The sequence below is a fragment of the Pseudomyrmex gracilis genome, unplaced genomic scaffold (genome assembly GCF_002006095.1).
Source record: "Pseudomyrmex gracilis isolate BER0280 unplaced genomic scaffold, ASM200609v1 scaffold_60, whole genome shotgun sequence".
NCBI classification, from domain to species: Eukaryota; Metazoa; Arthropoda; class Insecta; order Hymenoptera; family Formicidae; genus Pseudomyrmex; species Pseudomyrmex gracilis.
The window spans coordinates 498,523-516,382 of NW_018020644.1; the positions used below are offsets into that span (position 1 = coordinate 498,523).

The 17,860-nt window shown below is 38.8% G+C and overlaps 1 protein-coding gene across 1 annotated transcript; it reads right to left on the reverse strand.

The window, feature by feature from the left end:
* Nucleotides 1-6: 6 nt before the first annotated feature.
* Nucleotides 7-17,775, reverse strand: LOC109854118 (guanine nucleotide-binding protein G(o) subunit alpha). Its single transcript, XM_020426910.1, has 9 exons — nt 16,869-17,775; nt 13,099-13,763; nt 9,483-9,525; nt 6,002-6,143; nt 5,014-5,174; nt 2,244-2,372; nt 1,538-1,667; nt 895-1,048; nt 7-782 (listed from the first exon to the last, which is right to left on the reverse strand). The coding sequence occupies exons 2-9, from the start codon at nt 13,214-13,216 to the stop codon at nt 595-597; spliced, it is 1,065 nt and encodes a 354-aa protein (XP_020282499.1). The 5' UTR covers nt 13,217-13,763; nt 16,869-17,775; the 3' UTR covers nt 7-594.
* Nucleotides 17,776-17,860: the final 85 nt, after the last annotated feature.

Sequence of the window (17,860 nt, forward strand, 5' to 3'; positions counted from 1 at the left end):
TCATGGAATGCTCAAGCATTTCTCGCGAAATGAGAACGAAGCCGAAGATCGCGATAAGAATGTTTGATATAAAATTGACGAATTAAAACATGAAGGTATAAATAAGATTTTTTTCATTTATCTAATGCACACACTAAGATCACAAAACCGTCAATGAATCAGTCGCTTTCAGTCGCTTCGGTCTCGTTTCCCGTGAAAACGATCTCTGAATCACCCGAGGATCGGAGCCAATGATGACAACTCGTCATCTTATTCTCAGAGTACACGTTACCTTCGTAAATCAATCGTCTTCCCATGCTGTCCTCATCGAGGAACATTCATCGGTGTCACCGACCGACATCACGAACGTCGACTTAACAACGTCGACTTTTCATCAAATTCGTCGGCATGAGACAAGACAAACTTAAACGTTCTGCTGTTAACGAAAGCAATCATCTTTCTCTCTTCGTCTCTCTCTTTCCCTCGTCCTCTTTTTCTCGAGCCGGAATGGAACCGAAACGAGCCTCGAACCCGCTGAAAAATGTCATCCGGCCAGTCATATCGTAATAATGTTTTCCTCCTTCGTTTCCGCTTAACGTAGAATACAGAATTAGCCTAATAGAGACCGCAGCCACGAAGATTATTGGCGATAATAACGTCTGTGACTGCGTCGAACACAAATTGAATGTTGTTCGTGTCGGTAGCGCAGGTCATGTGGCAGTAGATCTCCTTCGTGGTCGACTTGTTCTTTGCTTCGAACTGAGCCTGGATATATGCGGCTGCTTCGCCATATTCTTGCGCACCTGCGACGGGAATTTATAACATTTGTTAAATATTTTCAAAAGTATGGGAAAAAAAACCATCAATGTGTGCGTGCGTAAAACTAATACATGTATATTCTTTGGCATAACTCACCGGTATATTCAGGAAAACAGATCGTGAGAGGAGACTTGCGGATCTTCTCCTCAAAGAGATCCTTCTTATTCAAGAAGAGAATAATCGACGTGTCGGTAAACCATTTGTTGTTGCAGATCGAATCGAATAATTTTAAGCTCTCCTGCATTCGATTCTGTAAGATACCGAAAAAAAAGACAATTATGAAATACAAATATTTGAGTACTTGAAAAATTAATAAAGCGAATGTAATTCGTTGCTTGCTTTTTGCACGATCGATAAAAACTGATCAGCGATACAGATCTGGAGACAGACTTCGTGATGATGACAATTAACGTTGCTATATAGTATAATAACACGCGCGTATGTCTCTCTCCGTGCACGCGACGAAAAGTTCAACGAAACCTTCCCACGTGCAGCGACCCCGACAATTGATCTCTTGATTCCTCGGAGCTTCAGTTACGTGTACTCCTCGTCACATTTACAATTCGGACGTGATATGTCTTCCGACAGATCGTGCGTTCACCCGTATATCGTAGATAACGCAGATTATCTCACGTTCTTACAATACAAGCACATATAAATTTGCGCATTTATACAATTAAACGCAACAAGGGGAAATAATTGGCGTATCGAAAGGAGCAGATTAACAGGGTTTACTCACCGTCGTTTCGTCCTCGTGCAAGACCTGATCGTATTCGGACATCGCCACGCAGAAAATAATTGCGGTCACATCTTCAAAACAATGTATCCATTTCTTACGCTCACTTCTCTGACCACCTACGTCGAATAATCTAAGAAAAAGCACAGATAAAACGATTGACTTTTATCGCACGCGTTTTTTTGCTCTTTTATCACATCATGTTAACATATTAAAAACTAAAATAATAATCTTGATGAATGCAACAAAATATTTCTGTTTAAAATGATATCAAACATTTAGGGTTCAGACTGTTTCCAATACACAGTGTACAATTTAATATTCTCAGTTAGCGATGAGAGACTGATTTAACGGAGATGTAATTATCTCGACACGCATTTCAATCGCTAACGACGATGCTTTCCAACAAATAGAAAGAAGTATCGGCCGCGTACGACTCATCGCTCGGCTTCGTTCCAAGTGAACGCTCGAATTAACGCGGTAATAATATATGACTCATGCGTCGACCATTCATAACAAGGTAGCTGTCTCGTATCTCCAGAGTGTCGCGTTTGCTCGCGCGAGATTGTTGAAATGAGTCGGTATAATGAAGCAAGAACGAGCTATTGATATCCTTATCGCGCACGCAAGACGAAATGAAACCGCGCGAATTTATTTTAGCTTATGTGATTTATTCCTACGCAGACAAGACGACAAAGCTTCAACTCACTTAAAGTTGAGGTTTTTGAATGAGAAGTGGACCTCCACGATTCCCGTCGTTTTTACTCGGGTTCTGAGAATATCTTGTTCCGTCGGCTGGTAATCTCTGGCTCCTAATCGATCCAAATCGTCCAGAAAGCTAGAAAGAACAAGAGATTCGCAATAAATTCTTGACCAGTGAATTGACAATTTGAAGATGTATTTACACAATGAATCCAAATTTGATTCTGATTGCTGTTAATTTAATTAAGGCGAGAGCCAGGGTGCGGTTCGCAACAAGTAGCTGAACGTGGGCGAATATGTTAAATAGTGTTACTGTAATCCGGTCTTTGTAAATCGTTGTGTCACTATAACGAGGAAAGTATTTCATCGATCTAGCGTGCTTTTAAAGTTTAATCATCCATAAAATCGATGTAACTGACAAAACTTTTAATTCAATGTAATGACATATCCGCTGAAGATAATTCAATACCATTTATTTAACAGCCATATTAAAAAGTTAATATAATCTGTTATATCCGACAAATTTTCATACAAAATTGCAAAAACTAAAGACACTCCATAGCTATAATAGAATTTTTTAACTAAAATATCGAGAATGCAATGATTTAAAAGTTGTGAGAACGTCGCAGCGCCATCTTCCTAGGTCATTGCTTGCAGCATCTAGGGGTTGCGAAGTAAGAGATGCGTCACACTTTCTTCCAGCCTCCGTAATGGAAAAAGAAGCAAAAAAACGGAGCAGTCGGAAGCTGATGATAAAGAGGACAGATAAGTGAATCTCCGACAAGGAAAAGAGAGAAAAAGCAAGCAAAGAAACAAGTACACAAGAATATAAGAGAATAGTAAAAAATACGATAAACTGAAGGAGGAACATGAAAGAGACACAGAAAAAGAAAGAGAGAGAAAGAGAAAGAGAAAGAAAGAAAAGGAAAGAGCGTACAGGAAAAGAAAGATCGAAGCATGGGCAGTCGGGCTGCCATGAAGAATCCGGTGAATCAGGACATGCCAAACTTGAAATGAGCGAACAAGTTCTGATATACTATTTTTCTTGAGAGAGAAAATGCTTAGATTTTTGTGATAAGAGGAAGAAAGATAGGATGGTGAAAGAAGAACGAATAAATCAGGATGAAAATAAGAGAAAAGGAATACGCCGGAATCTGGTCGGCCATCTTGGCCGCATGCCACGTGACACGGGCGTGGCGTGACGTCATCGGCGATCAATAATGACGAGAGCAACGGAGAGGGAGAGAATCTCCGAAGAAAGCGATAGAGAGAAAGAGAATTGGCGCGCATTTCTCGTATATTTCGTCTATCTGAGTTTGCCACCACCGCGTATCCGTTCTTCTTCACCGTTACCCTCTTTTCTCGATCCGTTTTCCGCCAAACCTGTCGCATCTCCCTCACGTCGCATTCACCCTCTGACTTCTTCGGGAAATTCGCGTTACTCTCTTCCGACCCGTTTGCGAGATGAAGTCTCGTAGCAGCTTTCAATCGTACGCTTTATACATGAAGATTTCTGAGACTACTGATGCACAAAAATCTCTGTTCTTTCGGACTAATAACTTTACCGAACATATAGATTTGAGAGACTTTTTTAATAACGTCAATTTTAATAACAGTTTTTTTAATCAAAAAATCGAATAAACCAATCAAAGTTTTCACAAGTAAATTATTGCAAGATCGATATAATTCGACACCTATAGAAAAAATATAAGAGAACTCTCCTCTCTGATATTGATAGAAATTATTACAGAACAATGCGATTTCTCTGATGGTATATCGGACGACGACGCGGAGAAGGGATGCACTTGCGTGTGCAATAAGTGTAGTGTACGATGGAAACGATATCGTGCAGTCCAGTGCGAAACCGCAGTGCGGTTTATTAAAGTTAAGAACGGCGCCAGAAACAACGTAAGTCTGTGGCACTGAAAAAAATGTCGCTCTTTCATATGCTCGCTATACATATTGCGTGCAACGGTAAACACGTATGCACCAATTGGATCCGTATTAGCGGACCGGACCTTGCAATAGTACATAGTTACATACGGTGGAGAGGCATATGTACTCGCAAAATTGCGCGCCGCCGGCAATTTAATCTTTGATGACCGCGGCCAGTCCGCGCACCGCTTTGATTTCTTTTTTTAACAATCAGTAGGAGAATTTTGGAAAACGAAGCAAAAAGTCCTATGATATTCTTTAGAACTTTAATTTTACACAAAAACACGCGCTCGTAACAAGCATTGTTTTTATTATTATACGCTGGATTTTTTTTGCAATTAAATTAGAAGCAATGTTCGGAAAAGAGATAACACGAAAATATATTGAAAAACAACACTATCCCAAGAGATATAAGCGCTACTACAAAATCAATATCCAGCAAAGAGGTAACGCGGAAATATGCCTGCGAAACGTACCGAGAGGAACGAGAGAGACAAAGTCTCGCGTTCAGGATGAGGTTTGCTCCTACTCTCTCCGCTTTTTCGAGCACGCCAATTCTCAAGAGTGAAATTTAAGTTCCGAATACCTTTTCCGTGACACGTAACAAAGCCCAAGACGACTCTTTCCGGTGTAAAAAAATTGATTCAACTTCAAGTTTATAGTTTTGATAGCTGATAGAAATTTTAACTTGTGAAAACTTTTCGGTTTTGCTGCGCATAATTGACAAAATTGTTTGGTATTTTAAGAATACGGCCATTAAGTCTCTTTTCGTTGCTTTTTTATAATGTCAAACTTTGCGATTTCTTTTTATATTATATTTAGTTCCGTAATTTATCACTTACTATTTCGCGGAGTCATTTAATTGATATTCATTGCTCCTGCCAAAGCACTCCTGCACGCCGTTATCGGACCACAGCCTTTTCATAGCCGCCAGTAATTCTTCGCTAAAGGGTTCCGTATCTTCCATTCTTTGAATTACGTCGAACACCATTTTTGCATCCGTCTGAAAATATATAAAAATTATTTAAATACCAAATATTCCTATTCTCACACTATCAATATTACAGTGTGTATATTAATTAATATAACGTTTTTCGGAAATGCTTTTTTTGTATATGTGTTTGCAATTATGTAATTTGATTACTGATGCGTATAGATTACGTATTATATGTGAAGATAGTTGCTCATATATTAAAAAGAGATAATCAATGATTATTCATGCGAACTCAGTGCGAGTTCATCCTAGCGCGAGTGTCGGATCGCCTTGTACGATCACTTTAGACGGCTAATCAACCACGGTAGCACGATGTGATTCGCCGTTGAATACTTCATTCATTAGATAACCGTTGACGTGCATTAAACCACATTCTGGATTCCGCACGTTGTACCTCGCATTAAAATAGTCGATATGCAGTATTTAAATAACATGCGAGATATTTGCCGACCGATATGCCATTACTGAAAAGCTTCCATAATTTTACAGTTGGCATTTCATTGTAATTAAATCAGTGACACGTACGGGAACATGCTTCGAGTATGAATAAGCAATATAAAACTGTCACATTTAATATAAATTAGAAACAGAACATAAATCATTTATAATTAATATATCCGTATAGTTTCGCATGTTATTCTTCTCTTGAAAGATCGAAAAATCTTCTAAAGTTATAAAATTGCAAAAAGTAAAACAATATATTTTCGCAAAACAAGACGTGAACTTATGATGCCACGTCTAATAACAATTTTAAATTTGCACTTTGATCTGTTTCTTTGCAACCCCGTATTATTTCTTAAACATGTAAAAAAAATATTTTTTTCAATGTATATTACCTCTCGTTCATTTGTTGAAAAACTGATGCCTAGATTAGGCATTGCTCTAAGAATAGCGACTAGAGATTGTATCGTGTTACTGTACACGACAGGTCTGTACTGCTTGAAGTCTTCTGGTGTGAAACCGCTCTCATGGATAATTCTGAAAAGAAAATTGTACGTGTGTTCAGCATTCACGAGCAAGAACATCAAACACATGAAATATCTTTTTTCTGTAAATATTAGGATAGAAATAGATAGTTTTTAAAAAGCGCGATGTTTATTGTAAAAATATAAACAGCCTGTACTTAAAACAATAAATAATTTTCAGAAAACAAAATATCGTATACCGAAAGTTGATACACTTGTACTATTGGACGTTGAATAAATAGTAAACATGTTTAGATTTATTTCGAGTCCCTCGTCTATTTCTTTTTTTTTTCCAAGAATTTGTAATTACTTGCAAATATATACACGCATATATATATATATATATATTTATATACATATATATGTACACACATATCGAGCGTGCAACGAATTAATGCACGCCACGTAAGTGCATGATGTGTAAATGCACATATGAATTGCAATGTGTGCTGTACTCTATGACTTACATGAGTGCCCATACATATCGTAACAATACTCAGAGTCAACATAGGTGAGTTGTAGATGCGGTGTAGATCTATATATATAAGTGAAAACATGGAACGATGTTGCGTGGAATAGATTTATGTTGGCATATCTGTACGATTTAGTGTACCTTCCTGCATAAACGTATGTTTCTGTTCTCAATATATAATTTTAGAGCAAATATTTATAAATTTACCTCCCATCTCTCTCACTTTCTTTCTCTTCGTAAAAATATATTTATACATATATTTATAGTATAAGAAAAAATATTAAAATTTTTTCCTCAAAAATAAATTATTATTTTAACGTTAATCAATGTAATATTACATGTATGAGTATTTTTACAATTAAGTAATTACACAGAACACGTGTGTATTTGTATGACATTTTATAAATTACAATATTCATCACTGTGTCACAGATCACATGCCTTTGTCGCGACATTTAATAGCACATATTAATCTTGCACAACAAGGAATATTATATTACCTATTACGTTAAGGTAGTTATTGAGCCTCAGTGGAGCTCATCCACTTGTACTTGTGGCGTACCAACAAGTAAGTGTAGAAAGTAAAGAAAAAATTGAGCACCACTGACACGCACACACAGAGTTCAGCATATATGTGTACATATACACATGTATAAACTTATCATCGTGAACATTTGTTTATAGTGTAGTATAGGTTATGATTTGTATTACTTAAAAAATAGTTAAATATTTATTTATGAATCATGAGTGAACAGTATCGAGAAAAAATGGTAGATTTGCAGTTGAAAAAACAATAAAGAAAAGAAAAATTTTCACTTACTTATATTTTACAAAACTTTGTCGTCTGCTAAATTTAAAAAATGAGCAACTTCTTATTCGAATTAATATTAAACAAAACCGTTGACACACTTGAAACAAACACAATAGATCCGTAATAAAATTATCTGTATGCTCCTAGTTTTTTAGAAGGATTGTAAATACAGTTTATTATCTAACATTGAAAACGTTACCCGCTAGAGGCTCAAGGATAGGCTTTGTGTGTTAAAAAGCTGAACTTCAAAGCCTTATATCTTTTTTTTGGTACGGCTGAGCTTTTTGAGATTGAACAATATGATAGATTGCTTACTTAAAAATGTATATTCCAAATATGAATAAGATTGTAAATAGACTGAAAATCTCAATAACTACCTTAATAAATGGCACAGAGAGAAACATGTAGCAACGTTCGTCGTTTTTTGAGAATAACGATATTAAACAACAGCATAAAGAACGCTGCCACATACGCACGCACACATCTCGTCAGGTTTATGGCCATTTGCACGCGAAGAAAAACCAGGTATAAGAGTGTGCATAAAATAACGCTTAGCTTATACTTCAGTTTCAGATATCTCTACTTAGGTATTGTAAATTATGCAGTTGGAATACAGAGAAGATGCAGTACGTGTAAGCTTTTGCTCCGAATATGTTTTTTACACAAATAAATACGCATCAATATTTAAATTAATTCTCTGTATTGTTGTTTTTTTACAAAATTGTCAATGTGTTGTATATTCATCGTAAAAATTCGAAGAAACTCTCTCAACTACTTGTCCGAAATTTTTCGACGCTCTTTATATTTAACACCGCCCACGAGATATCGAGATCTCTGGTTAATATCTATCACGACTGTCCGCAAACTGTCAAAGAGAAAATATTCAGAATCAGTGTAAAAATATGTAAAGCACTTTGATAATATCGGAAATGCGGCGAGCATTCCTATTCACGACTGACAGCTCTCTTCTCGTCGAGAGAAGGCGTACATAGCGGTAACTTTGTTGGTGGGACCCCTTGAACAGGGCCCATTCATAGCAAACACAGGAAGAGAGACTCCCTACAGAGGGAATATGTTAATGTATACGAAAGTGAGTGAGAAAGAGAGAGAAGAGCACGAGCGCTAACATCTCGAATGAGCGCACGTATCACGGAACAGCTGCTGTTCTCATATACATGCAAGAGCGTATCGTCATAGTACGAGTATCGATCTCGTGGCGAGGCGAGGCAACAGTTTGCCTCGAAATAATGCCGATGCACGAACGCGAAAAGATTAATCTATTTGCACGTGCGAAAGATGGACATGCGCTATTATCCGCTGCTATTCCGCAGCTATACTTCTACAGCTCGCGACACAACAGTGTGATACATAACAAGATTAGTTTATTTTCGCATTTGCAAACAAGGTTTGTCGAGAAAAAACATAAAGTGTAATTGCTGAATTTGGAGTGTAGAAAAATTTATCGATTCAGCCGAAGATTTCGGAAGGAAGCGTGAGAAAGTATTTTTCATGTGTGATCGTCCGGCAGCTGACTGATGAGTTCGCAAATTAGTATTTCCGCGACGTCGCGGAACATCAAAGAACGTTTAAAAGCTTTGCGAATACTGCATTGTATACCATTGTATACACGTTCTATTCTTGTCACGTTCTTTGCGCGGTCTCACTTTCCGGTGGAAGAGCCGTTAAATCTTCGGTTGAGAAATTTGTCTAATTACTCATGCGCGTAACAAAGCTCGACGAATCATCTTCACTGTGCGTAATAATGATTCCAGATCAATTTCAGTGCTCGCGTATTTTATGCAATCTCGTTGCTTGTATTTTTTCGACGGCTTCATTATAGTTATCGAAAGCTTTCTCAACAATACAACAAACAAACGAAATTTAGAAAATCTGTTGCGTAATTAACGCGGATTTAATTAAGAATATAAAAGTAATCGAGAACAGTCAATGTGCGTTAACGAATAAACAACGCACATGGATGTAATCTCCCTTCAATAATAAAATCCCCCTTTTAAAATGATAATTGGTGCATGTAGTGCGAAGCGCGAACTAAAGGCGATTATACTTACTTCATTTGTTTCACGATCGTACTCTTGCCGGATTCGCCCGCTCCTGGAAACAGAAAGAGAAAGGCATTAATTGAGAGCAATCAATCTTCCTCGATTGCGTATCGCCAAATTACGTTGCAAAATGAACTTTGCGCGATACACAAAGAAAATATAAAGCTCTTCTCGCTCTTTGTTTAACTTCTGTTTGATTCACGTTTGCAGAATTATTTGCAAAACTTATTATTTAAATAATTTATATGTGCACACACATTTACTGCGTAATACACGCAGAAGTGAGAGATACTTGGCATGGGAGCATTGTAATTTTATTTTATTAACAACTTGAGAAAAGATAAATTGGCGCAATCTCTTGACAAAAATTCGGATCGATGAACGAAAACTCGTCGCGTTATCAAAATATGTCTCTATATATAACCGAATATATCGACGGAACTCGTTTTCCTGCTTGCGGCACACAAGCCACCCTTTCCACTTTTAAAAGCACTTCCACCGCAAGTAGCCGTCTATAATAGCTACTCACGTTTAGAGTCGTTTAGTATCGACTAGATACACGTGGGATCTTCTCGACTAAGCGGTTCTATATAGATAATGACCAGAAAGAAAGGAGTCATCTCGAGACATCGATGATGATCCTCGTCGCGCTCTCGTCGAGGTAAAACACCGAATAGAACTGAACGAGTCGCAAATTTGTTTAAAGCTCATCGAAAGATCATCACGGTTTCTTCGTTTAAAATTTTCGGAATCCTCGCTATCATACAAAACAGTCACGTTTATTACATTGTTAATTCGAGGAGAATCTCAGAGGAACTATGATCGATCTCGTTTGTTTTCACAACCAAACTTGCAGAACGGAATTTATAATGCGTACATATCGTTATTTCCTGCAGCTGTCTCGCTCGCATTTTTGTTCACCTGCTATTCGAGAGAAAATCACACTTTGTAAAGGCGCTTTTATCATATGTGCGATAAATATAGAACAAAGATAATTCAGATAAATTTTGAAGTGCTTGAAAGAGAAGATACGTTTGCATTTCAGTGACGTCACATATATTATATGCATGCGCACACATGTTATACATATTGGTCTCGCGCGAGAAACTGCAAAATTTCGTAATTATAAATGTACGGAGATTTTATTATTATAACGCAGAAACGATTTAAAAGAGTCAAATTTATTCTCTCTTTTTTTTAATGGGCACTTTTAACGCTCTATGTACTGACAAATTACATACCGTGACAAAGAAGGCGCTTACAATGTTGTTGACATTTAAAGATACATAAGTCTATGTCGCCTTGAAATACGCAACGACGTGCGTTCGTATTTTGCAGCCACCATTAATCGGATGAAAATACTCGCAGCCAATTTGCGCACATACATACACGCACCCACGTTCTACCCAATGACGTCACTGGTTACACCAATAAACAGGACCCACATTTCGCTGGAAAACGTATTCTCTACATGCTTGATATGCGTTTCGCGCTAACGCAGATTTTTAAGAAACATTGAGTATCTCCGGAAGGCAAACATCGTTAAAAGTGAAGACCTTTACTTGGTTCATGTGATACAATAAAAGAAGAAAAAAACCTTTTATTTTCCATCTAAATATCCATAAGTGTATTTTAAGTTTTTCAATGAGATATTAAATTACGTTGTTTTAACAATATTTGATATTGAAAAGTTACAAACACGTGTGACATAAAAATACGTATAAATCAAAGAAGAGTTGAATTTTAGCGCGAGATCAATTTTTATTTAGACATCAGATGTATTGTGCGCGCCGCGGAAAACAAGAAAAAGTAAGTTGAAAATGTGCAAACTAATTAATACAGACGGAGACAATAGGCCGATGTACATATTATCCGCCGCCTCCGCGAATGATTTTGCTTTTAATTATAGCACACAAAGCCGACGAAGAATTTTTTATTAAGACTTTGATTAAATTAGAAGCGCACGAGACCATCTATTAAATGTAATTAAAACAATATAAAACTAGCGCGGTAAAAAATAGAATTTATCAAAATCTTTATCATGTGATTCATTTATAATTATACGGTAAGTAAGTCATGAATGAGTCTCAAGTTCAACCAGTACCACGTTGCAAGTTATGCAATACTGTTTTGTGAAACGACTCACCAGACATATGATTCATTACAAGAATTTATTAATGTGTAATAATCAAGGAATCGTTAATCGATTTAAGATGTAGAAAACGTCATGATTCGACGGTGTGAATATAAATTGCGATGACACTACATTACAAAATTATCCTCGTGTTTTTTTGTCGTGATCTGAAAAAATCTAGCTATAAACTTGTCAACTGAAAATTTCATAGCTCTCAGCCCAGGTCGAGGAACACCGACACGTGGCAACAATATGTGCTCTGACAGACATAAGGTCGAATGTCAGATTTCTTGATATATCTGTGTCTGAATTTTCTAACACACGTTTTAAAAATTAGGAACAAAAAAAAAAGAATATCTGAATAATTTTTTACGGCTCTTTTTCGGTGAATAAAGTATTTTTGGCGTGCGAGATTTGCACATCTCTCCGAAATGTTCTTTTAAGTTTTAAGCAAAAAGTGTCAATTGTTTTGCTTTTCGAAACTTGCGATCACGAATAATTAAGATGCTATTCGCATTACTGCTCGTATTTTGCAGCACTGATGTTACCGATGAAACATCGATGTCAGATGATATCTGTGATGTTGACGATGGCAATTATGCGCTTCGAAGCGTTCCGGCGTTCCGGATTGAAAGAACTGACGTTGGATGAACGATCGGGCATTACCCTTCCGCAATAAGGAGGAACACGCTTGTTGCGCCATTCTTCCGGTTTTACGTCGCGTCTAATTTCCTGCATGCTCATCAATTTAAAAAGCCGGCTCTATCCGCGAGAACGTTAAAAACAGGCGCGTGCGGCCGCCAAAAATGAATCGTCTTTTGAATCTTTCTGAGAGACAAAGTGCGTGATCTAGTTCAGAAAAAAAAATTTATGTTTTTAAAACATTAACCTCCCCTTTTTGACAATTGCATCGTTACGTCAAACGGAATGGCTAAATTGCAATTTTGTCGACACATATATATAACAAAAACGACTTTGATATAATTAGTCTACGATTTGGCACATATTTAGAAAGTTAGGCAGATCAATAAAGACTGCGCACGATGCGCAACTCCTCACCAATCATAGATCCGCCATAGCTCATGAAATATCTACCGCGAAAGAGAGAAGCGACGGTGTAGATACAACCACGTTACCGATATAACCGGTGGTCGGGTAGCCAAGTTGCATTGAATTATTTCCGCGAGATAATGTCGCGGCAATATTTACACGACACAGAAAAGTCCGTTTTACATTATTTTTAACTTCCAGAGCAATTTCTTTCGATCGAGACTGTATAATTTTTCTTCAATGAAGTGTGTATGATTTACACGACATTTTCTACAGTCAAGCTAATTTCCCGAAATCGCTGAAAACATGAATTATCCAGGTATTCAACCCTCCTGTCCATTATTTTACATACATATAATAATATTACTTTTGCCACGCACGTCTTTATTCACTTCAGGAATTGAAGTAACGTAATAACTCGGTATCTTTGTTTTCACTTACCAAGCAGCAGGAGCTTGATGTCCTTGGCCGCTTGGATACCATCCTCCTTGAGATTCTTTTCGATCTGCTTGCTGCGAGCCAGAGCGGCCCGCTCTTCCGCGGACATAGCACAGCCCATCTTGCTGCACGTTGCTTTCACAAATGCCACCCTCACGAACTTTCTTCCTCACCTGCTGCTAAACCGCGCGGCCACGTAGTGGCCCCGTCGCCACGAAGAGAGTGAGACGATTTCTTGTCTCGTCGTCTCCTGACAACTCTGTCTCCTACTCTTTCTCGTCTCCTTACTGTCGTCCACTTTGTCGCACTTGGCACTTGTCACCGTCGCCGCCAACAACACGGCAGTAGTAGCCACCACAAGAGTGATTAATAAACACCGTAAAAAACATCCACCACAATTCTTTGAGCGCTAACACCACTGACACCTGCTTCTCCGGCACCGTCTTCTTCTCCTCCGCCGCCGCCTCCTCCTCCTCCTCCGCCACCACCGCCGTCGTCGTCCTCTTCTTCGTCTTCGTCTTCGTCTTCGTTTTCGTCGATGGCAACCGGCTTACTATTGGTAACCGGCACCGAGTGGTCCCCTAACTATCTGGGCGACCGCAGCCACCCGAACGCGGTCCTAGTCACCGCCACACTTGCGCCGATTTAGCCGCGCGATTCAACTGCGCCTGCAAGCAAAAAAACAGACATGTGACAAGTCTCGCGACATCAATAAATATAATATATAGTATACTGCTAAGTTACATGTCTTGCAAAAAATCTGTCATCATCATCACTAACGTGTTACAATAATCGATTACGTGTAAAGCAATAGTCTCCGAATTAGATCACCGATATCGACGTTGTTTAACCAGTTCTTGCCTCATTGAACGCGCACACCGAGTATAAAGACGAGACTCGTTTTCGTTCTTCTCAACGATGAGTATACGACCTCGACTTGGCAGATTGCCAGCGTTTGATACGCCGAAAGGTTCTCGACCAATCGTCGCTGATAACGTTCCTTCTTCTCGTCTCGTGTTATTATTATTCCTCGGCGCGGAACAAGATAATAGTTTCATTAGCTCGGCGCATCGAAATCACTCAATGCGATTTAAGATCAAGCGTATATAAAACTCCGCGGTCTAATATCATTAACTTCACGAGAGTTTTTGCAAATACATTTTTCTCACAAATAATCAGTAGATAAAATTATTCTTAGCTCGGACATTATAGTGGAATAGGTTTACGTTTAAGCAGCCTACATAATTCAAGTGCAACTCAAAAACGTAGATATACGATGGCGTAGAAAGACGATGGAACAGGAATCGAATTATGAGTTTTGATGAGTTATTTAAGAAAACTCAATCATTTCGAGAAGTTTCGCTCTCATTGCTTCCCTAGTTATGGAAGAACAAACTCAACTTAAACGAGTTTTATGAGAAGATAGCAGTGCTAAATTAGATTTTAAATTTAAAATCGCAATTACAATCTACATTTGACAATTTTATTAAAACAAATTAAAGTTGGAGATATCAAAATGTTTATCTTTCTCTTGTATGTAAAATTTTATTGCTGACATCTCTTGATACTATTGGGTCAAGTATGAAACTTGACAAAATATATACATATACATGTATATATGTTATATGAAATATATATGTATATATATTCGTCAAGTTTCATACTTAATGATCTAATATGTGTATAGTTTTATTTTACAGCATTAGTTAATATCGTTAAAAAACTCTGTTTACGTGTGGAGAAGCTCACGTTCGAGAATTGTTATTTCGTCACATGGCCCGGACATTCTTAACAAGGTATCTTATCGCATCCGATACCGAGCGTTCGTGTCAGAGGTAGGTATCAGTTTTCATGTCTCTCCAAGTTTTAACAGGAAATAACGCTATGTATTGGCTTTTCGCCAATTCTGGAACACCCGGTATGTACAACATCGAGAATCGAACTTGTCGAAATGTCTTCGCTCACTGAATTTTTAACTAAACGGAAATCCACGCGCGACGGAATGTTTCGTAGTTTATTCATTTGTCGAGTTTTTTTTTGCAACATACATCTTCGTAAGCACGACATTACGTGGAAACACACCGGCGTACGATCAATAAAATGCAACGACCTGATATAATGGAAGCGATACGCGTCGCGCTTCATAAAATACCATCGCCGACATAGTAAGACTAAACTAACGTTAAAGAGACGTACAACGCGCGAAAAAAACCGATCGGGATTCGACCGAGCATAGATTTTTTTTTTTTACGATTTAACAAGTTCTCCTCGTCAGGGTTTCATTTTCAATCTCTCCGTCTGTGTTTCTTCTATTCTCTCGCGAAATCAATGTGCCACACGAGAAAACTTCTTCCAAGATGCGATGCAAACCCTTGCGATGAACAAAGTTGTTTCTTAATTATATTATGTGGAATGTATTACATGTTTTATTCGAGATATCGAACGATGGGTCTAAAATAAAAAAAAGTAACAATTATGATTCGACGATTACGAGTATTACTTTATTACATAAAAAATAACTAACTTGCCAACTTTGAATATGCAAGATAATCTATAATTAATAAAAAAAGCAATGAAGTACCATAAAATCATTTTCATACAATAAATACATGTCCATTGTATGATTAGCGCACGCACAGACGTTTTTTTATTATGCTCCGACTATTTATCTTTTCCTGACTTTTCTTGATTGTTTTCTATCCTGCTTTTGCACTATATTTCTCCCGCACTGCTTGGATACATATTATTGTTTCCCGTATCTGGACAATTTAACGTAACGCTGATATGACTCATAAAAGCTTCTATTGATTAATAGCGACGCAGTGTGCGCGCCAGATTGCGTTTGAAATTTGAAGACTGTAAAAAATGCGCGACCAGACGTTGTTTTACACGCCTAATCTCGTATTCGCGTCAAAAGATTATAAAGCACATTTTACGATGATTGTTTGTTGTGTTTATCGAGAAATTTTATATTCCCATTTTATATTCCAGAGACTGAAATATCTCTCCGTGACTTTGACGAAAACACGTTGACCCACGTGTATCGCATGTATAATGCAGATTTATAAGCCAATATATCGCGCATATGTGACTGTCAATAAATTTAAGTGAAAAAGTTTGACACAATTGTATAAACAAACTGGTTGAACTGATCACTCTCATTTTTTATACGCAATTTTCTCCAATACTTTTTATAGATAACAAAACAATATAAAATTGAACAATAAAATTGAAATATACAACATACAAACAATATAATTATTATAATAGTCAATAATCTTTGATTTTTGAATTTTCAAGAGCTTAAGTGTTACCTGAAAAAAAAAAAATCGGAATTACAACAAATTTGATGAGAAGCGCGAGATAAATAATGTGCAATAAAGCCACGCATAAATCGCTCTCAATTAATACAACAGCTGTGTTCTCTCTTTCTTACTGAACTCTTATCATAGGACGATTACACTTTAGTACTTCTTGTCACTTCCTTCATCGGAAACAGAACCGTAACAGTACGAGTGACTCGAGCGGCATACAGCGACCGCGCGTACTCCAAGAGAACCCCCGCCCTCCCTGTTTCTCACTCACTCACTCACTCACTCACTCACTCACATACACACACACACTCTCTCTCTCTCTCTCTTCTCACCCCTACCCCTTTCTCTCTTTTCCTCTCACGGAGCAGCTCGCGGCCAGGGGTAGCTCTTGACGGTGTTACACACAAGCGAGTGTTCTCCCCAGCGCAATCTGTCGATACGAATTGAACGTATACGCACCTCGTTCGCCTATCCTGGATGACGTCGGGATTATCTTGCCGTCGTCCTGCGGTTTCTTTTTCTCCGTCACGAACTCCGTTTGTCTCTCTCACCCTCGGGGTCTTCCTCTGAGTAGTTTTTTCTTTTCACGCCAATTTGTGCTTATTTGATCGATATTTCGGGAAAACGGTTTCCGGCAGAAACCGAAACGGTCGAGGATTTTCACTCTCTCGACCGAAATCTCCGGAAAGAGGAACAATAAGGCGAGGCAAACTTGCGTGCGAGGAAACTCGTGTGTCCCCGGTAGCAATAGCGGCAGCAACAGCGATGACAGCAGCACACACGGCGGGCGAGAGCGAGCGATCGAGCGAGCGACCTAATGAGGGAGCGTGCGTGCGCGCTAACGATAGATATGGTTCGTTATCGCGTCTCTCGCTCTCCGGCGGCTGCTCTCTTTCTAGCGGTTTTACGTCTGTCCGCTCGTTCTTTTTCTCTCTCGTTTTTTTCTAACGTAGATTCGACCGATTTCAGTCGAAAGTGCGCCGGGTGATCGTAGAGATACGATGTCGCCGTCAACCGTAACGTGAAACAATCGCGAAGGACTGGAAAGCGACGATCAGAGATGACACGGATGACTCCGAGAGCTGTGACAGGTCCTTTTTGGCGGCGGCCGGCAATTTGTCTCCGCACGATCACGGGAAAGTTCGCGCGACGCGACTCGTCTGTCTCCTTCGTGCGAAAATGAACGCGCGAGGGAGAACAGAAGGCTCCGCGCCGTGCTCTCCGAGATCGAGTGACTATCGTGTCGAAGGACCTCGCTCGCGCGTTATTCCGGAATATCGAGGGGGGGATTACGCGGCCCGGGAGCTGTGCTCCGCAAAAATCACTCTCTCTCTTAACAGCGGCGGCGAGCTGGACGCGTACTGGCGACGGAGTCTGCCGACGACCGGAGCGACCTCTCGCCCCGCCCGATGCTTGCCGCCGTCACCACCACCTCCGCTACTCGCGCCGCC

Excerpts from the sequence above, each read along its gene's own strand:
- LOC109854118 (XM_020426910.1), bottom strand. The coding sequence starts at position 13,216 with ATGGGCTGTGCTATGTCCGCGGAAGAGCGGGCCGCTCTGGCTCGCAGC. Across the intron at positions 6,144-9,482 it reads ACGATCGTGAAACAAATGAA|AATTATCCATGAGAGCGGTT; the intron begins GTAAGTATAATC and ends TTTTCTTTTCAG. Across the intron at positions 783-894 it reads CTGTTTTCCTGAATATACCG|GTGCGCAAGAATATGGCGAA; the intron begins GTGAGTTATGCC and ends TTCCCGTCGCAG.